The sequence below is a fragment of the Lynx rufus genome, unplaced genomic scaffold (genome assembly GCF_022079265.1).
Source record: "Lynx rufus isolate CCGP_SWC_20201006 ecotype Redwood Valley unplaced genomic scaffold, mLynRuf1.p SCAF_13, whole genome shotgun sequence".
Classification (NCBI taxonomy): domain Eukaryota; kingdom Metazoa; phylum Chordata; class Mammalia; order Carnivora; family Felidae; genus Lynx; species Lynx rufus.
Window position 1 is genome coordinate 24150318 of NW_025814827.1, and position 21696 is coordinate 24172013.

General features: G+C 34.4%; 1 protein-coding gene across 2 annotated transcripts in view; it reads left to right on the top strand.

The window, feature by feature from the left end:
- DMXL2 (Dmx like 2) overlaps positions 1 to 21696 on the top strand; it is a 157920-nt gene that overhangs the window by 104097 nt on the left and 32127 nt on the right. For both annotated transcript variants that reach the window (XM_047075109.1, XM_047075110.1), the window contains exons 16-23: positions 1112 to 1231; positions 4292 to 4519; positions 6654 to 8330; positions 11257 to 11367; positions 15180 to 15349; positions 18528 to 18625; positions 19068 to 19233; positions 20566 to 20830. In XM_047075109.1, coding sequence (XP_046931065.1) covers positions 1112 to 1231; positions 4292 to 4519; positions 6654 to 8330; positions 11257 to 11367; positions 15180 to 15349; positions 18528 to 18625; positions 19068 to 19233; positions 20566 to 20830 — 2835 coding nt within the window. The remainder of the gene's footprint in view (positions 1 to 1111; positions 1232 to 4291; positions 4520 to 6653; positions 8331 to 11256; positions 11368 to 15179; positions 15350 to 18527; positions 18626 to 19067; positions 19234 to 20565; positions 20831 to 21696) is intronic.

The window sequence follows — 21696 nt, forward strand, 5'->3', positions numbered from 1 at the left end:
TGAAATCTTGCTATTTCCAGCAATATGGTTGGCACTAGGAAGTATGGTGCTAAGTGAAATAAGCCAGTGAGAGAAAGACAAATAACATGTGATTTCACTCATAACTGGAATTTAAGAAACAAACTAACAAAGGGAAAAAAAGAGACAAACCAAAAAACAAACTCTTATCTATAGAAAATAGATGGTTACTAGAGAGGAGGTAGGTGGGAGGATTGGTGAAATAGGTAAAAGGATTAATAGTATGCTTATTTTGATGAGCACGGAGTATATATAGCGTTGTTGAATCAGTATATTGTACGCCTGAAACTAATGTAATATTATATGTTAACTACATTAGAAGAAAAAATATAAAAAGTTTTTGTTCTGTGTAGATCTCATTTTCGTATATGAAAAATAAAATTGTCAACAGGGAAAATTACTTCCACAATGCCTTATCGTAAAAAAATGCATGAAATTTCTAAACAGTCTTTTCTATATCACCACTACTGCCCCTCCCCATGACTTTTAATTTTTTAAATGCTATTTTCATATAGGAAAATCAAGATAAATGTTACTTCAATTTTCCAAATAAGGAGTTAATGCCCCAGTTACTGTGAGGGGCATCGAGTGAAGCTGACTATGCTCTTGCACACTCTCTTCCCCTTTTGCTCTATGTCTTTCTTCTTTTCTCTCTCTCCTTCCCTCCCTCTCTCTGCCTCCCCCTCTCCCCCCGTTTCTCTTCCTTCCGTTCCTTTTGTTTTTTCTTGCCCTTCCTTTCCTTTTTCTCTTATGTGCCCTTTCTTTCTCTTTTGGTATTTTTATAAACTCATGGTTTTCTCTATAGTCAATATGTTCTAATAAATTACATTCACTTATTCTTTGATGTTCAAGTTGTCCATCTTTGACCAATAGGTATACCTTCATATTGGCTTTTGTGTACTTTTGACATAGCCTCATTAGTCTTTGACAGCTACCTAACTTTTGACATAAAAATGAAATATAATTGCTCCTAAATATCCGTTCTGCCATCTTCTTCCTAACTTGTATATATATCAAGAGATATTTTTAGAAAGTATCTTTCTTTTAACCCAATAGAAAAATAACTTAAATAAACTTTTCCTTTGAACAATAGGGTATCGTCCACCACCGTTTTCAGAAAAGTTCTTTCTAGTAGTAATTGAAAAGGACAGCAATAATTACTCTATTCTCCATATGTGGCACCTTCATCTTAAATCTGTACAGGCATGTTTAGGTAAGTAATTGTATTATAATTGTATGCAGAGATGATATGAAGTGAATTCATTTTACTGAATGTTTTAGGTTGATTAATTCTTTAAAATGAAGATCCAGTGAGCTATAAATTGAGTTGCTGGATTGAAGTATGGATATGCCAAGATTTTAATTACAAGATCATACATAATTGATGAAACAGGTTAATATAAAAACAAACCAGTCATGGGTGTGTTAGACATCTATTTAAAAAGTTTGATCAATTTATTTTTTTCAGTTAATATTTATTGAATTGTTCTAGGTACTGTTCTAGATACTGTTTCTATAAATCTGTTTTTACCAAAGAATTAATATTGTGCTTTTCTGTGGATTAGTACACACTACACACACAGTATACATTAGCTTTAGCATCACTCTGAGAAGCAGATTTTCTATTTATAAAAACATGATGGAACATCTGAAGCTCATAAGTAGAACTGTGTAGAATGTTAAGAAATCCAACAATACATTATTTTAGCCATGGTTTTGCTGTACACATTCATGTTAATTTCATAGCATATTAGAAAATCTGTAGTATGAAGCAAAGAAATTGATCATGGATCTTTCTTTTACAACAAACTTTTACTTTTTGAGAGATCATTGTTAAAATGAACTGCACAGATAGCCATACCAAACTGTAGCTGCTTTAAACTGGTTAACTCAGAATACTTAAGAGTTTTTTTTTTTTTTTAATTTTTTTAACGTTTATTTATTTTTGAGACAGAGAGAGACAGAGCATGAACGGGGGAGGGGCAGAGAGAGAGGGAGACACAGAATTGGAAGCAGGCTCCAGGCTCTGAGCCGTCAGCCCAGAGCCCGACGCGGGGCTCGAACTCACAGACTGCGAGATCGTGACCTGAGCCGAAGTCGGACACTTAACCGACTGAGCCACCCAGGCGCCCCTGGAATACTTAAGAGTTTTTAAAAGATTTTATTTTTTCTGGTCGTTATATTATTCAGCTGATTTTATACACATTAAACGTTTAAAATACAAGTCAACTAATATATATTTTTTCATTCCCTTTGTAATTCACATTATCATGTAACTGTAAATAGCTGTTCTAACTGGGCCATAAACTAGTGTTAGAAAAGCCAAATGATTTGATAGAAACTTTACTTGTGCCCAGTTGAGCCTAATCATTTTGAGGCAGCAGGAATCCAAAAGTTCTTTCAAAAGAAAGTTCTGAAGTTAATTCTTGGTGTTACATATTGTTTCACAAAAATGGAAGAATAGAGTGATCTTAAACCAACTTGTCAGGAAGAGAATTTTTAACACACTGGAGTTGGACACAGAACCAGGAATGGTTCTGAAGAGATTAATAGAGGTAGTAACAGATCCTTGTGGTAGGACAGGAAGAATGTGATACCTTCTGTCCCCACTGCTTATGAGGGAAGTGTTCCCACTGCTATTCCCCTAAAGCCAGGGCTAGTATAGAGTTGCTTGGTTACTCTGTTTCTAATAGTAGTAGAAGGTCACAAATAAGAAGATTACAGTAGAGGCAAACAAATAATATGCTCCCTTCACCTACGACAAGAAGCATCTTCTATCTTTTGGTTCTAATGTTCACAAGAGATTTAATATAGTGTATATTGTCATTCACAGCTTATACTTGACTATATCAGTATGTTGAAAATCCTGGCAGAGAATGAAATTATGGGCTTTAAATTTAGATGGGGAAGGAACAGGTTTACTACCTTTCAAGTGCCAGGCACTGAGATAGATAAATACTTTATGTGTGTGAGATAGATATTATCCCCAGTGTAGTAATGGAATAATATTAAGTAACTTGACCAAGTCCCACGTCTAGCTTATCATAGGACCAAGTTTCAAAATCAGGTTTTCTGGCTCTACAGCCTTTGTTTTTTTTTCTTGCTCTTATTTTCTTTCTTAGCATGAGATACACATTAGAAAATTGCCTGGTTTACAGGAAGAGGAATAATATAGTTCAACCTTATTTTGCAGATGAGAAAATAACCAGAGATGGTCAGGTGCCTTGTGTGAGGAAACATATCTAGTTAGTGGTAGAGCTAGGAGTAGTGCTTTTTTTTCTGCTGAATACTGATGCAAGTTTGTAGTCTCATTCTCTTTTATGGACAATGTTTTTATATTTCTCATCTAGTGGTCTGCCATTCTAAAGTAGATGGATACATTTGCCATCCACCAGAAGCAAAAGGGGATTACTTACCATCTCTTATTAATCTACAATTAATATACAAAGCAAGCATCATCCTTGCCCTTGATAAAGTCATAGTCTAATTGGAGTAGACAGGCACACAAGTAAATAAATGCAATTCAGAGTGTCCCTCCCATGTATCAGAAGCACAGATAACTGAATCTGCTTAGAGATTTATATTCCATTCTAATGTAAAAGCTGGAAACTCTTGGGAAGAAGATCAAGGTCAATATCCCTTACAAAGCTAGTCAACTAATAATGTCTCAAAATTGCTTAGAACTTTATTTTTTGTGTTTGTTTCTGAAATCATCTTGTTGCAACACTTGGTAGTCAAGAGGCTGGTGTTTTAGTGTCTTCTTTGCTCCTAGCTAATTATATGGCTTTAGGAAAGTCATTATGCTCTCCAAACCTAAGTTCTTTCATCTACTATGTGAGGTAATACCTTGTTATTTCTCAAAGTTTGATTCATGATGCTATGTTTCAGAAACACCTGGGATGCTTATTAATACAGATTTTTGTGGTCTACCCCAAAACAACTGAATCATTCTTTGTGTGGTGAGGCCCAGGAATCTGCAGGTTAATAAGTTCCACCTCAAGCTTTTGATATTTTTTAAAGGTTGAAAACATTGGACTAGATAACTTGAGGTTTTTTTCTAGCTTTTACATGTGATTAAGTCTGTCTGTGTGATGGAGTTGGTGATAGTAAAATAGTTAAAAATCTGTCAGGGTAACTGAGCAAAAGTCTAAAAATTGGCCTTGTCTCCAAAGCACTTTAAAAAAAAAACATGTTTCTTAAATGATAACAACGTATTATTCTCGCTAATGTATATAGTGATGATAGTAACATATTTCATAATTTATTTTCAAAGCTAAAGCTTCAGAAGGTATTTCATCAGAGAGTCTACTTTCAGTCCCTGGACAGAAGAATGTAGACTCTTCTCCAGAAACATCTCCTAGTGTGAGCCCCATGCCACATTCTGCATCAATTGCCAATCTTCAAACTGCTAGTAAACTTATTCTGAGTTCTAGACTGGTGTATAGCCAACCTCTTGATCTCCCAGAAGGGGTTGAAGTAATAAGAGCAACACCTTCAGCAGGTAAGGTAACTTTAAGACTGGGCATTCGCAGCTCAGAGTGGTCTTCAATCGTGAAATGCACAAACCCTTCTGAAATATGTGCTATGGTGACAATTGTAATTTTCTGGTAATGACGTATATGTTTAGAAATATGTCTTTATTAGAAAGTTTTCTGTGATGAAGATAATCGGCCTGACAGAAAATGATGTAAATATTTTAATGTGAAGTTTCTTGCCTGCACTATGATTTCCTATAAATAGGAATGGTATGATAGTACAATTGTAAAGAACATATGTATTCATTTGCAGATAATCAAAACTTTTTTTTTAATTAAGCCTTTTCATTCATGTTGTGCTAATCATGTGTCACTTTTATTAAATAAGTTTGAAGAGGAATTGGCAGATACTTTGGGGAAAAAATGTAGGATATGAGATTATAGTTTGGCTAGCCTAGAATAATACTGAATTTAACAAGGTGGATAAGACAATTTGGAGGGCAGGTTATTTAAAATGATCTGTCACTTGTAGAACCATAATTGAAGAGTTCCTAGAATAGTATTTTTTGGGAACTAAAATTGGAGGGTCAAGCCTATTCCAGTTACTGGTGAATGATTTTGAATATGAGGGTTCTTTTATTCATCCATAAGATAGGTTTGAATTCAGAGTTAGAAAGATGACATTAATGGTTTACTCTGGGCTTTTGTGGCTGGTGCAGATATGGGCCAGTTTTTGAATCTTTCACAGTATTTGGAAAGTTTGGGATGTACTCAAAATAAATTTATTGGAATTGATAAAAATAAATTCTGTTTTGTAGGGGCTTTATAAAATGTTTTTAAATGTGTTAATTGGCAGTAACACTCCAAGGGAAGTAGTAACATGACCCCTACTATTTAGATGGAACAGGCTCAGATGTTTAAGTGGCTTTCTCACTGTGCAAAGGTATTGATAGACCAGAACTTGAATCCAGGTCTTCTGAACCCAGTGCTTATCACTGTTACTCCTTAGGTTATAGTTGACAGTGGATGTGTGGTGTTAGCCTTCAGCAGTCAGGAATAAATATGAGGATTCTGGTTCACTGTTAAGAGAATATGAATTAACCCTGGTAAAAATGGTGAGATCTAGCAGTCTGTTTATCTGTCTGAAAACATTTTGATGGTAGGGGTAGATCGAGGGTCTGGATTATTCGAGGGCAGGTTAGGGACATTTGAATGGGAAATTGTAATGACTACTTAAGAATCCACGTGGAGAAAGACAGATACCATATGTTTTCACTCTTATGTGGATCCTGAGAAACTTAACAGAAGACCATGGGGGAGGGAAAGGAAAAAAAAGCTAGAGAGGGAGGGAGCCAAACCATAAGAGACTCTTAAAAACTGAGAACAAACTGAGGGTTGATGGTGGGGGGGAGGGAAGAGAGGGTGAGTGATGGGTATTGAGGAGGGCACCTGTTGGGATGAGCACTGGGTGTTGTATGGAAACCAATTTGACAATAAATTTCATATTTAAAAAAAATCTATGATGAAAGGGGAAGCTGGGTGGCTCAGTTGTTTAAGCTTCTGACTTCAGCTCAGATCATGATCTCATGGTTCGTGAGTTCAAGCCCTGCGTCGGGCTCTGTGATTACAGCTTAGAGCCTGGAGCCTGCTTTGGATTCTGTCTGTCTGTCTGTCTCTCTCTCTCGCTCTCTGCCTCTCCCCTGCTCTCTCTCTCTCTCTCTCTCTCTCTCTCTCTCTCGAATAAAATAAACATTAAAAAAACTGAAAAAAAAGAATCTATGATGAAAATGATTAAAAATGGAGACTGAATTCCAGTGAAGGCATATATAAATTATAGCAGATAACAGATTTAGTGATTAAGGATTGACTTGTTTTATTGTGTTTGAATTTTATTTTAATGGAATATTCACCTCATTTAAACGTAATTACCTAAAAACTAATTGATGATTATTGCATATTTTTATTTCACCACTGGACTGTTTAAGCTTCATATAGATACTTTAGCCAGTGGACATTTAGTATAAAGCCCTAGTTAAGGGGAGTTTGCAGAATTATGAAGAAGCTTATAGTGGCTTTGGATTTATCACATTCTAGAACTTGATTATTAGCATTTTATTTTATGGTTCTATTGTCATGACTATCTGATTTTTCTTTTTTAAGGCCATCTGAGTTCTTCTTCAATTTATCCAGTATGCCTCGCACCTTATTTAGTGGTTACAACTTGTTCTGACAATAAAGTACGCTTCTGGAAGTGTAGTATGGAAACCAGCCTGCAATGTAAAACTGATGAGAAGGAAGCTTACCATTGGAGGAGATGGCCCTTGATGAATGATGAAGGAGAAGATAATAGCAGTACAGTGAGCATTGTGGGAAGACCAGTTGCTGTTAGCTGTTCATACACAGGTCGCCTTGCCGTGGCTTACAAACAGCCTATCCACCACAATGGTTTTGTTTCTAAAGAATTTTCCATGCATGTTTGCATCTTTGAATGTGAATCTACAGGAGGATCAGAATGGGTTTTAGAACAAACAATTCATCTTGATGATTTGGTCAAGGTTGGGAGTGTACTTGATTCAAGGGTCAGTGTTGACAGTAACCTATTTGTGTACAGCAAATCAGATGCACTTTTGAGCAAGGATAGATACCTTATTCCGAATATCAAACATTTAGTACATTTGGATTGGGTATCAAAAGAAGATGGCTCCCACATTCTCACAGTGGGTGTTGGCGCTAATATCTTCATGTATGGGCGGCTTTCAGGAATTGTGACTGAGCAGACCAATAGTAAGGATGGAGTAGCTGTCATTACTTTACCACTAGGTGGTAGTATCAAGCAAGGAGTTAGGTCAAGGTGGGTTCTTCTTAGATCTATAGACTTAGTGTCTTCTGTGGATGGTACACCTTCACTGCCTGTTTCTCTCTCCTGGGTGAGAGATGGGATATTGGTGGTAGGAATGGATTGTGAAATGCATGTATATGCACAGTGGAAGCATGCTGTCAAATTTGGAGACATTGAAGCTGATAGTCCCTATGCAGAAGAGACAGTAATACAAGATCATTCTGCCTTTAAATCTAATATGTTGTCAAGAAAAAGCATCGTTGAAGGAACAGCTATTGCTGATGATGTTTTTTGTTCACCAACTGTAGTTCAAGATGGTGGCTTATTTGAGGCTGCACATGTACTTTCACCTACTCTCCCACAGTATCATCCAACTCAGCTGTTAGAATTGATGGATTTAGGGAAAGTTAGAAGGGCTAAAGCTATTCTCTCTCATTTAGTAAAATGTATTGCAGGTGAAGTTGCAATAGTTAGAGATGCTGATGCTGGAGAAGGAACTAAGCGACATCTTTCCCGAACCATTAGTGTTAGTGGCAGTACAGCAAAGGATACAGTCACCATAGGAAAGGATGGTACTCGAGATTATACTGAGATAGATTCTATTCCTCCACTACCATTATATGCACTGCTTGCTGCAGATCAAGATACAACCTACAGAATTTCAGAAGAAAGTACAAAAATACCACAGGGCTATGAAGATCCTACCAAAAGTGAACCAGAAGATCAGTATTCAGAGCTGTTCCAAATCCAGGATATAACAACAGATGATATAGATTTAGAGCCAGAAAAGAGAGAAAACAAATCAAAAGTAATAAATCTTTCTCAATATGGACCTGCTTACTTTGGCCAAGAACATGCTAGGGTACTTTCAAGTCACCTTATGCACTCAAGTCTACCAGGCCTTACCCGTTTGGAGCAGATGTTCCTTGTAGCTTTGGCTGATACAGTGGCTACCACCAGTACTGAGCTTGATGAAAACAGAGATAAGAGTTATTCAGGTAAAAATTCCCACTAAAATTTATTAAGTTATGAATAGAACCATTTGTATAATTTATATAGTGACTCACGTATTAAATTGCAGTCTTTTTATAACCTTGCAGTGAAAAGACTTCTCTAGATAACAGTTACTGTTAAATAATATGATTAGTTGTAAAAGAAAAGACAGTTGGGGTAGGCTGTGACTTGCACATGATTTCATGAATTTTGATGTCTTTGTGTGTGTTCTTGTATGAGTTTTTACTCTGAAAGTTTTGTGTGATTTTAGATATATGTAGTCTTTTGTTTTTTCAAACATATTGACTCCTGTGACTTATTTTAATTTTTATTTACTTTTAATAATAATAATGGACCATTTGTTAGTTTTACTATTGAACCATGAGACTTATAGGGACCATGAACTCAACCGTTTCTAGGTATAAATATTTTTTTACAATTACCTAATTTCTCCAAAAAGTCTCTTGAGAAGGAGGTTTTATACATTTTACTATAATGTGTGTCTTGATTAATTTGCTCTAAACCAGAACATTTTTGGCTGTCTCCTGAAACTAGATTCCATTCTCTTTTATGCAGATAGTTGAATTATAAATGATGGCATTTGTGTTGATTATAAATGATGGCATTAGCAAAGGAAACCGAAAATTATTGATCATTCATTCATTCAGTAAATATTGTGGAGGAGTGAACAATGGCTATGTGCCAGGCACTTTATGTACTTTATCATACTTAATTATCACAACAATCTTCTGGTAGGTAGCTATTATTATACTAAATTTTGTAGATGAAAACACTGATCCTTAGGGAGATGAAGTGACATATGAGATCACACAGGTAGTAAGTGGCAGAACTGGGGTTCATATGTGGATAAGTCATTGCCTCCCAGCCTGTACCTTTACTATTTCGCAAGATTTCTAAATTTGACGGTAAAAGACTGTTCCTCAGAGCTACCTGGAATATCTCTCTTCATATAGGTTTATATACTTAAATCTCCAAAGTTTTCTCTTCGTAGATTAAAATAACTAGAGACCTTAGGTTTTTCTATGACCTATTTTCTAAACGTGTTAATTTTAAAAATTCTGATTGTTATGATAAATTGTGTGCAATAGAGCAAGCTTCTCCCCAGAATAGCCTTAAGCCTTTGTTGAAAATTTAATATACATTAGAATTTTTACTCTGGCATATTAAGAAGATAAATATGCCACAATCCATGAAAAACAGTTTAAACTTTCGGATACAAAACAATATGATTGGCTAGGCAGTGTAAAAATGGCTCTTCCTGGTTACAGTGGACTTTCATGAGGTAGATAAGGCAGGAATTAATGTCTCCATTTCACAGGTGGGAAAGTGAAGGTCAGAGTTTAAATATGTTGCATATCTCAGTGAATAGATTCTAAGTAAATGGATTCTTTTAAATGGAATTAGAGGCATTCCTGACTCTGTTTTCTTTCACACCCCATATCCAGTCTCCTGACAAATGCTACTGGTTCTTTCATATCCAGAATTCAGTCATTTCTCACCACCTCTCCTATTAACACTCTGGTCCAGGTCACTGTCACCTCTTGCCTGGTTATTGACGGTCTCCTAAACTGCCTCAGTCTTGTCACCTCAGTCTTTTCTCACATAGGATCCAGTGATTAATCACATTTAATCTCTCTGGTGCTCAACATACACGAGTGGCTTGCTAACTCACTTTAGACTAAAAGCCAGAGATCCCTGTGTGACCTGTGTTCATTTTCATTCTACTACATTGACCTCCTTGCCAGTGTACAAAGTACACTACACACATTCCTGTCTCAAGGTCTTTGCACATATTGTTTCCTCTGTGTAGAATGCTCTTTTTCCAGATTTATGCCTGGCTCATTCCCTTACCTCATCAGATTTCTGCTGAAACATCATCTTCTTGGAAAGTTCTTCCCTGGCTATACTTGATAAAATAGAACCTTCTTACTCCAGTACTCTCTGTCAAACCTTTTTATTTCTCTCTATAGCATTAACTTTCCACCAGACACTTTTTGTTTGTTGTTTCTGTGTCCTAAAATATAAGCACTATAAGAGGAAGGATTTCCTCTTACTCACTGCCAAATCCCCAGCACCTAAACTATGACTCACTTGTAGTAGATGCTTGATTTGTTGAATGAATGAATGAATGAGTGAATGAATATAACTAATGGGAAGTAGAGCTGGAACTTGAACTTTGAGAATTTAAAACATTTTGTTTTCTCCTAGAAAATATTATTTGATTCAACATTCTTAGCACTTTCTAAGTGGCAGTTACTGGGCTGGGTGCTGTTAATAGTTTTGCATTGCTTTTTTCCAACAGTGGCTGTAGTTTGATTAAGCTCACCATACTTTCATACCTTCATGCAACTTGTAAATAAGAGTAAGTTTGTGGAATTAGGTTAAGATTCAGCCTTAACTCTGGAAAACTAGCCTAGGGAATCAAATTTCAAATCTTTCATGGTACTATATTTCAGTTGAGCTAACCAAACTAGAAGACACTGCCTAATTAATGATAATAATGATAATAATGATATCATTTTAGATATGTAATTCCTATATTTTAAATCTCACCTAGGAAATGCTTTTTAAAATTATACTTAGCTTACTATAGTTAATATATTCTTTATTGGATTTCAAGATTTCATTTATTATGAATAGCTATAATGACTATTATTACCTGTACTAATAGACAATTATGTTTTCTCCAGTCATTTTTCATTTGGGAATTTTAGCCTTTACACATTTTTTTTTTGTAAAGATACATGTTCTATATATACTATATATATATATATACTTAAGTGTTCACAAAGGAATACACTCAAACATACATTTTGTATATATTATTATTACTGAATTTAATGTTTATTTCCTAATTTTTTATTGGTTTGTTATCTATTTCCCTAAATATATTTTCTGCTTACTTTACAGGAAGAGACACATTAGATGAGTGTGGTTTGAGATACTTATTAGCTATGCGTTTGCACACATGCCTTTTGACATCACTGCCTCCTTTATACCGAGTACAGCTACTTCATCAAGGTATTTAACTCATTGTCTGAACCTTTGTGCAACTTTTATTCCATATTGAAATGAAATACTTGGATTTATATTTGTGTATAATATGCATATTTATCATTAGCCTTAAGATCTTCTTGTCACATAGTACCCACTTAACCACTTTACTGTGCATCTTTTAGCTCTGTTCTGTGACTTTTACTATTTAGTTTCTATTTCAGTTTCTCAGCTTTTACTCGCTGAAGTTGTAGTAGCCTAGGAGTAAACCTGATAAGCTTGAGGCCATAACCCAAAGTCGCCCTGGATTTCTGTGACGTCTGATGTCTTTTCTTTAAAAATTATGTAAATTTTTCCCTGTGTTTTTTATGTTTATCTTAGTATAAGCATTTTAAGTCCTGTACTCACAAGTAAAGCTGATATTCCAAGAATATCTGCCATCTAGAGATGCAGTAGCTTTGCATACTTGTAGCACATTGCCACACCCCCTGATTTGAGATGTAAGGATTTCTACCAGCTGCCTAATTTACAGATTGAAAAACTGAAACTTTTTATAAAGTGACCCGCCTAGGATAGAAGGCTATTTGTGAATAGAGTTGGAATTAGAATCCCAGCCCAGTGCATTTTTCATTAGACTATGTTTCTTTTTAAACCAGCATCCTGGACACAGTCTCATAATTAATGCTTTAGTATTGAACGAATTAGAATATCAGACTTTATATAACACTTACCCTTTACCCTCATAAATGTTCTTTGAAAATTTGATTTTAAATAGCTGTCTAATATTCTGTCATGTCTCTAAACTGTGTTTCATCTATCCAGTCCTTTATTTTTGAAACAAATATTGCTGATTTTCTTTTCTATTTGAATTACCGCTGTAATGAATGATCTTAAAACCTTGCATATAAATATTTTTGTGTATATCTGATTATTTCCTCATGTTACTTTTCCATCATGGAGTTACAGTATTAGAGGGCTTGAAAATTCTTAACTCTTTTTTTTTTTTTAAAGGTCGTTGTTTTTATTTTTAATGTTTGGGTTGACAGTTTACAGTATTGCCAGGCTAGTTTTCTAAACTCTGAACATAACTATATCTTGGTATCTTTTATTCAAATATAATTAATATACCATCTTAATTTCAGGTGTACAATATAATGATTCATCAATTCTGTACAGTTTTCAGTGCTCATCAAGATAAGTGTTTCACCTGTTCCCCCACCCACCTCCCCTCTGGCAGCCACCAGTTTGTTCTCTGTACTGAAGAGTAAAATTTCATAACTCTTGATAAGTATTGCCACAGACAGAAACTGTACTCATTTACATTCCAAGAGGCAATGTTTGATGATTTCAATAACACATTGTTAACACTTGATATTATCATTTTAAACAATCTGTGCCATTTGGATAGGTTTAAAAAATGTTAACTCAAAGGTCTTTTAAATTTTCATTTTAAATGATAGTCAAATAGTACTGAATCACTTAATAACAATTATGTACTTTCCTAGGGAGATCTAACACACCTCTAATTTCTAAAGCTTTGTTAAATTCCATTTTCTCTTTGACACAGTTAAAATATTGGAGATAAGTGACTGGTGTTACAGGTGATGATCTTTGGGAATAGGTCTCAGGGGAAAAATTAAGTAGCCAGTCTATAGATAGAAAGGCTAAGAAGAACAAGGAAAAACTGCAAAGAATAGCCTGCTATTTAAACCAAAACCAAAAAAACTGCCTGTTTGTTCCTCTGTTTTTTTTCTTCTTAATATCTTTTTTTTTTTTTTTTTTTTGGTATTAAGATATGTGGCAGGTCACTTTAATCTCTGTAGTTACGATTTTTTAATCTATAAATTAGGGGGCTGATATAAATCCTTGTATCTCAAATCAGGGGGTATGGCAGTGTGTTACAAGTATGCAAATCTTCTGGATTACTGTATGGCACATATTCCTGAAACATCAGCTTTACTTGTGAGTATATGACTTATAACACAGTGCTTATATTAAAACAAACATAAATAGTTAGGCTTCCAAATATATTCACTGATCTTTTAATCTTGCTTTCCAAACCTAATTTCCCCTGACATACATATGTTTTTTTGTTGTTGTTTTCTCTTAATCATACCAAAAATTGAACTAATCAAATTTCATTTAAGGGTATAGAATGTAGCATATTTTATATTATTCTTTATATTATAAATTTGCTGTTATCAAAAGTATACTGTATGCATTGCTATGTAATAATAACTTTTAAAGCAAAGTTTGAGTTATTTGATGTAGTGATTATTTCTTAAATCAGGCAAAGATTTAAATGAGAAAATTAATCTTCCTTTTAGGTTCTGAAAAACTACAAATTGGTGTTTCTTAAATTTTGACAATTTTCCCCTAAATTTATGGTGACAAAGTTTGTTGCATTGATTTTGTTGATTGATGTGATTTCAAACACAGTTGTATATAAATGTTAGTAATGGGAAATTTAAGAGTTAAGATTATTATTCAAAATGGTCATAATAGTTTTTTCTTTTTTTTGAGAGACAGCGAGCGAGTGTGTGTATGTGTGTGTGTGTGTGTGTGCGCGCGCGCGCGTGCGTGTGCGTTGGGGGGAGAGAGGCAGAGGGAGAGGGAGAGGAGAATCTTAAGCAGGCTTCATGCTTAGCGTGGAGCCTGACATGAGGCTCCATCCCATGACCCTGGGACCATGACCTGAGCTGAAGTCAAGAGTTAGATGCTTAACCGACTGAACTACCCAGGTACCCCAGTTTTTCCCTTTATACTTTCTAAAGGAACTGTTGCGAAACCGTAAGGATTAGAAAAACTATATTGTAAGTCTATATAGTAGTTGTTAATGAAAAATTATATGTAGTAATGTCTATGGTCTTATAGCATGGAGAAGCCTGTGTTGTGACTGTCATTGACCTCAGACATGTCTTTGTTTCAAAAACTGGTCCATATAGATGGCTACTTGGACCAGTTTAGGCTTGCTCCTAGGCTCCTGTGGGTTCTTCTGGGCTTTCTCACTTACCTGTCACCACTCTGTATGTGTCATTTCCCTCATGCTTCCTCTTCACCTGCTCTGAGTGGAATAAAGTGTTATCAATAGTTAAACTATTGATAAACTTCCTTGTACTTCCAAGTCTGACGGTGTCACTAAACCCATTTTGTTGCCTCTAAGTACAGGCTAGAGCCCTGTCATTCTTCTACCAGGGCGGAACAAATTTGCCATATACCATCAGTATTTGGCAGCTTTAACTACTTTTAACTGAGGTGCTGAAGGCAGAGGAATGTGTCTCCTGACTGTTGTTCCCTTGAACTCTCTTGAAGGTTAGAGTTTACTATAAAATGATACTTAGTTCCTTGGCCAGAGGGATGAATGGGGCAGTTTTCAGTATTCAATACTAAAGTTCATATTATGGTCTACAAGCAAGTGGCATTGTGAAAAAACACCCAGAGACATAGGGCCAAGATATTTTATTTTGACCAAAGCTTTCACTGTTGATAAATTTGGTGTGTGTGTGTGTGTGTGTGTGTGTGTGTGTGTGTGTGTGTGTAAATGACTCAATGTTCAAATATCTTTCCAGTGATCACGTTTTGGTGTCTCTAGTTTTGCAGAGAAAAAAAGCAAATACTTTGGAAAAAAGATGGATATTTTAGTTTTGTGTATCCTGCCATTGATCTTGTATTTAGAAGCTAAGAGTGTAAAGTCCTGAATGATAAAAGACTTCCTTTCACCCATTTTTTTTGCTTGAAAATTCTTCTCCAGGATGAGTGAATACAGGACTATGTGAAAAATTGTTTTTGTTATTTTTGGATATAGTTCTGAAGGTTATTATTTTGCATTTCTAATTTAGGTGTGTCTACCTGCCATTTTGCCTGGGCTTTTCATTCTGAGGCTGAGGAAGAACTAATTAATATGATTCCGGCAATTCAGAGAGGGGACCCTCAGTGGTCTGAGCTAAGAGCTATGGGAATAGGTTGGTGGGTCAGGAATATTAACACTCTTCGAAGATGCATTGAAAAGGTAACTTTACTTCATTGGATGTTGAAGTTTAAAAAAAAATCTTAAAGGATAAAAGATATCATGTTCCAGAAAATCTGTAGTGGGGAATTAGTTTGTACATCTTGAGATCTTAAAAATTTCTTAAATAAAAAGTTTTGGAGATTCCAAAAACTTGAACTTTATAAAATATGTAGTGTATCAGTTGCCTTTTACCATATATGCTGAGTTTATAATATTTGTAGAATTACTTATGTTCTGCTATCAGTTGAGGTGGTTCCTAGTTTGGGAAAATGCAAAAATCTTTTCTTTTTGGTAACTGAAAGTTTGTCACAGTTATGAAAAGTACAGCATAGAGAATATAGCCAATAAAATTATAATAATACTGTACTGTGACAGATGGTGACTGTACTTACTGTGGTGAACATTACATAATGTGTAGTATTGTCAAATCACTGTTGTACACCTGAAATTAATATAGCATTGTGTGTCAGCTGTACTTTAATAACGATATTAAAAAAAGAAAACAAATCTAAATTTAGAAAGCAAACTTTGGTTCTTATCAGATCATGTTAATTTTATATGAGAATTCTTTTTATGTAAAGGATTCTCTGTATGACTAGGTTAGTAAATAGCAAACTTCCTTTGCACACTTAAAATACCATTCCATAAAAGATTTTGATTTATGTGCACTTGAAGAACATATCTGTGGCAGCAAATTAAACATGCTATTAAAAAATTTTTTTTTGAGAGAGAGCATGAATGTGCACATGAGTGGGGGAGGGGTAGAGAGGGAGAGCGAGAGAGAATCCCAGGCAGGCTCCATGCCCAGCACGAAGTCCGACAAGGGGCTCAGTCTCATGACTCTCAGGTCACAACCTGAGCCGAAATCAATAGTTGGATGCTTGACCGACTGAGCCACCCAGGCGCCCCACTACAAAATTTTTTAAAGCAGGTTTTTGGAATCTGTTTTCTGGTAGATTCCCTTTAGAAAAAAAATTTATTAAGTAAGTTGTTAGTGGAAGCTGCAGGTTCTTTCAGTGTTGCAGAAACTAACCATTATTGGGCACCCTCTGCGTACCAGCTTTGTGCTAGTTGCTTTCCATAAATTATTTCATTAATCATTTCATCAGTCCTGTGTTACCATCTCCATTTCCACCTGATGGAACTAGGACTAGAGAGGTTAGATAACCAGCCCAAACTGCCAACATTTATAAGTGTTAGATTTAGTCCGTGCCCTTTCTACTCTATAGGGGTTAGGAAAGTGGAATTCTCATTTATTGTTTACTTTTAGGAGTTCATTGACATTCTCGGAAATACAGTTAATGGTACTACATTTGTGAAGTATAAATTTATTTCTCCCAAGAGGAATTCATTCCTCTACAATGGGTGTCTTCAAATTTTAGTGTCAGAAGAATCACCTGTCAAACTTACTTAAAATGCATATCCCCCAGTCCCATTTTCATTTGGTAGGTTGAAGGTGGTTAGGGATGTGCCATATTCATCTCCCTTAAAATCCTGTGTTGCTGGTGTTTATCATGCCCCTCAGATCCCTTTGAAATGTGAGCACAGAGGTGTCATTTTTCCTGTTACATGTAAGGTAGCTGATATCAGTGTTTCTCCCTCAAAATAGGCACAAATGTAAGAAGGAATTTATTCTTACACCAACCAAATAATGTAGTTTCTGGTATATAGGGAAAGTTAATTGTTACAGCATGTAAATAACACAGTACCTACGTTAAATTTTTTATATTCCAAAGCAGTGGGAAAAAGAGGGCCTATTTTATCTGAAATGTTTCAGATGTTGTCTACAAAGATCTCTTTAATTTCTTGTCAGCAGTGTGTTTTGTCATTATAATTAACTACCTCTGATATGTACATATGATTTATTTCCATAAGAAATATTAAAATTGAATCAAAGGGATATGTGAATTTGTTGCCTTGAGATGTATTATAAATAATTAGCAAAAAATGAATAAAAATTTCTCTAAAAATTACAACACATCAAAATACTAAGTTAAATGATTGAAGGCAAGAACATACTAAAAAAGGAGAAGAGGAATAAGCAAGTATTGAGAGTAAATCAGTTTCCATGATGCGGTTTCCCACTCTTCCATGCCTTGGTAGTTTCCTGTTTCACCATCAGTCAATGTGAGCTAATAAAACATCTGTTGTTTTTTTACTGTTATATTTCTCAACTTAGTGATTTGTAGAAGTTATCTAAGTATCTTTGAGAAATAAGATACGGTCAGTATGGTACCATGTTCAGAACAATATAATTATATTACAATAATGTTACTGGCTTAATTTTTAAACTTTTTAACATTGACTTGATCAGTTCTGTATGAATTCAGCAACTTTGGTTATATGGCTCCATGGAGATTATCAGTTATGTGCTCAAGACTCCCATGGAATTTCTAAGAACTGAAATTTGTCTGCACTTTAAAATAATGGAGCTTCAACCTTCTGTATTTTAATTACATTCCAGAAAGAAGATGTCATTCCTTTAGAATTGTCAAAATTTGATTGGAAAAATACTAGAAAAGAATGTTTTTTACAAAGTATGTTTAAAAAAACTGGAACACTTAATTTTGTTTGTAGTTTTTAAATGTGTGTGTCTAGTTCCCAAGTCACAATATATAATAAATATTTATTCAATGAGTTGAGAGAACTTTAAATTGTGAAATCACATGTACTGTAGCATTTAGCATTTTCGCTTTTACCAAATGTTATGAAAGGTAGCGTTTAATTTTCAAGAAAAGGTCATATCTATTGAATATTCTGCCTTCTTTCTCTAGTTTTCTATGATAGACAGTTATTACTGCCTGTCTTCTAATCCCTTTTCTGCCCCTTACACTGTGACCTTAGAAAATTCACTTAACCTGTCTGTGTCTCATTTGCTTCTAGGAAGTAAAATGGGGGTAATAATAGTACCTCATGGATTGTGGTGATTGAGATAAGTGAAAGGCACTTAGATGGTGCCTGGTGCATGGGAAGTAATCAGTACATGCTAGTTGCTGTTATTATTTTTATTATAATTACTGGCATACAAATGGTTGTCTCTAGGAGTATATAAGCTGCTGGAGATTGTGGAATAGAGCCAACTTTTCTCATTTCCATGGTTACTGTCAATTGTTGGTTAATCGGTTGTAATTCTTTTATCAAATAGTTAATTTAATAGAATATTTTATTTATCATTTAGGTTGCCAAAGCTTCTTTTCAAAGGAACAATGATGCCTTGGATGCTGCATTATTCTACCTTTCAATGAAGAAGAAAGCAGTAGTGTGGGGTCTTTTTAGGTAAATTTCCTCAGTTGTTAACATGATTTAATGGAGTTTTTCTGTGCTGTGAGTCTTCTGATGCTAATGCTTTTGAAAGTACTTAGATGTATGAGCTTTGAACTTGATCAAATCAACTTACTTTTTTGTATCTTGGTTTCTTTATCTGCAAAAAAATGGGCATAATACTTAGGTTAAGTTCAACTTAACCTAAAGGGTGGGATGTTGTTAAAAAAAATTGACAAAAGCATTTTGAAAAGTAAAAAAATGCTCTTGCTTTTTATTTACATGTATACAAGATATTTTGAACTTTCCTTATTAGAAGTGAAGTTTGATAACAGATATCTATCACTGAAGGTACTATTTTTTAGATGGATGTTTGAGGTTATTTTCGCTTATTCTACAAAGGATTCAAAATATTTTAAATTTCCTTATCTGCTGATATTTGTGTTCTGGTTCCCAGGTCACAGCATGATGAAAAAATGACAACATTTTTCAGCCACAACTTTAATGAAGATAGATGGCGTAAAGCCGCTTTGAAAAATGCTTTCTCTTTACTTGGAAAACAACGCTTTGAACAATCTGCTGCTTTTTTCTTGTTAGCTGGTTCATTGAAAGATGCCATAGAGGTATAAATAAGAAAACATGACATGAAATACTTCTAAGAGATTGCAAATCTGGAAAGGTCATAGACGAGAATGTAATTTTTTATCTTATGTTTGTAAGGACAACAAATAACTACAGAGGTTACTGAACGTAAATAGTGGAATGGCGATAAAAAAAAATATAAATAAATTCAAGTGTGAAACCTAAATGAAAAATTTTATATAGGGAATATTGCATTTCAAGATAAGTATATGCATTTCAAACATATATGTATGAAAAAATGGCAAAAATGGTTTATGAATATTTTCTTCCTAGCCATCTTATGATTCTGAACTATTTGAAGTGTGTATAGGTCACAATCTCCTTCTCTGGTGTAGACAGGCAGGTACTTTAAGTTCTTTTTCTTCTAACTGAAATTCATAGATAAGGAACTGAAATTCCAATTTATACTGTTTTGTAATGCAGTCATCTTAGATGGTAGAAAATGAATGAAGAGGTGAAACACTGCATTTTTTGATATATAATCCTGGCAGCTGATTAAGAGAGAAATTATGAATGTTTCTGTTTATTTATGAGCTCTTTCTCTTAGGATACTTAATATCATTCTGAACAATCCTAAAAGGTGAAGGAAAAATACTAGATATAACTGGAATGTACTACATGATAGAATAAATAGGAAATATCCAATAAAGAGAAATTCTTTACATTTAGAATTGGTCATATTTTCAAAATTATCTCTGATGTATGATTTTTTTAAATAAAAAATACTTATAATTTTGAATGGGAAGTTTAACTTAGAAGACATTTAGGTGAAGAAGAGAAATGTTGATTGACTGAGAGATGCTTTTATTGCCCAAATGACCTCAGATTCTCAATATGAGTAATTACATTAGAATATAAATTTAACAGTAAAAATAGAATATGTGGCTTTATTTCATTTTTTTTGTTATGTAATTAAAAGGTTCTTTTAAAATAGTAATAATTATGCTTATATGGAAATGTATTTGGAAATTAAGAGGAACTGATACATATAAATTCAAATGTAAGTATATTTAATTTAAAACGAATGTTATTAATTTAAATTGGCCTAAGTCTGATGAGATGTTGATATTTGTCTTAGGCTTATTTTGTTTTATGTCTCATCTTTCTAGCTACTAAGTTCTAGTTTCTTACTCTTCTTGCTATTCCTTAATCTCCTATCAAACAGTCATTTAATTGCCTTTTGCTATCCCAACCTCTGGACCCCCCCCTCCACTATGACAATATAAATGGTAGTTTTCAGGGTATCAGTGGAATATTTCATATCTCTAAATAATTTTCATCAAATAGGTATTTCTTAATATCTTAATTTGTAGGTATGTCTTGAAAAAATGGAAGATATTCAGCTAGCCATGGTTATCGCCCGTTTGTATGAATCTGAATTTGAGACTTCATCCACTTATATATCCATCCTAAATCAGAAGATTTTGGGTTGCCAAAAGGATGGCTCAGGATTTGATTGCAAAAGGTTACATCCTGATCCTTTCCTGCGTAGCCTTGCCTATTGGGTAATGAAAGATTATACCCGAGCTTTAGACACATTATTGGAACAAACACCAAAGGAAGATGATGAATATCAAGGTAGGACATTTGAGGGTTTCTCTTTTTCTTTTTTTCTTTTTTGTTTTTAAGATTTTATTTTTAAGTAATCTCCACACCCAGTGTGGGGCTTGAACTTAAACCCCGAGATCAAGAGTCACATGCTCCACTGACTGAGCCAGCCAGGTGCCCCTCTTTTTCTTTTTTAAAAGAAGACTATTTCTGAACTTACGTTCATTTAGAAAAAAATACAAAACAAAAAACAATTTTATTAAACTGAAACATGCATAACCTTTACCCATTACATAGTTTTTCCATATTATCATACAGCCATTTTTTTTTTTTTTTAAGTAGAAATTTAGTTGTTACACATACTGGTTTAGTGCATGGGCCTTCATTCTTATGTGGTAAGCATTCTTTACTTCTAATTATCCCAAATAGTTTAGATTTTTCAAAGTATCTGGAGGGTATTTATTAGCACTGTTTGCAATAATTTTTTAAAAATAGAACATTTTAAGTGTTTGTTAGTAGAATAATTAAATGATTTATAGTATATCCATACTACAGAAATAGTGTGCCATTAGAAAATGAAGTAGATCAACGTATTAATATTTGCTGTATTATTAAGTGAAAAAAGCTAGATGCAGAACAGTGTGATTCTTGTTGCATTTTATTTACATATGCATGTTGCAAACATATGCATGTGTGTGCATATACGTACTGCATCTAGTCTCCCTCTTCCTCTCCTTTGTTGTTTTCTGGAACAAATCAAAAGTAACTGAATACTGGTTACTGCTTAACTTTGGGGAATAGGTGTGGGGAGATAAAAAACTTTTACTTTTCATTCTGTGTTTTCTAGTTACAATTGGATGATGGGTATTAAGGAGGGCACTTGGTTGTGATGAGCA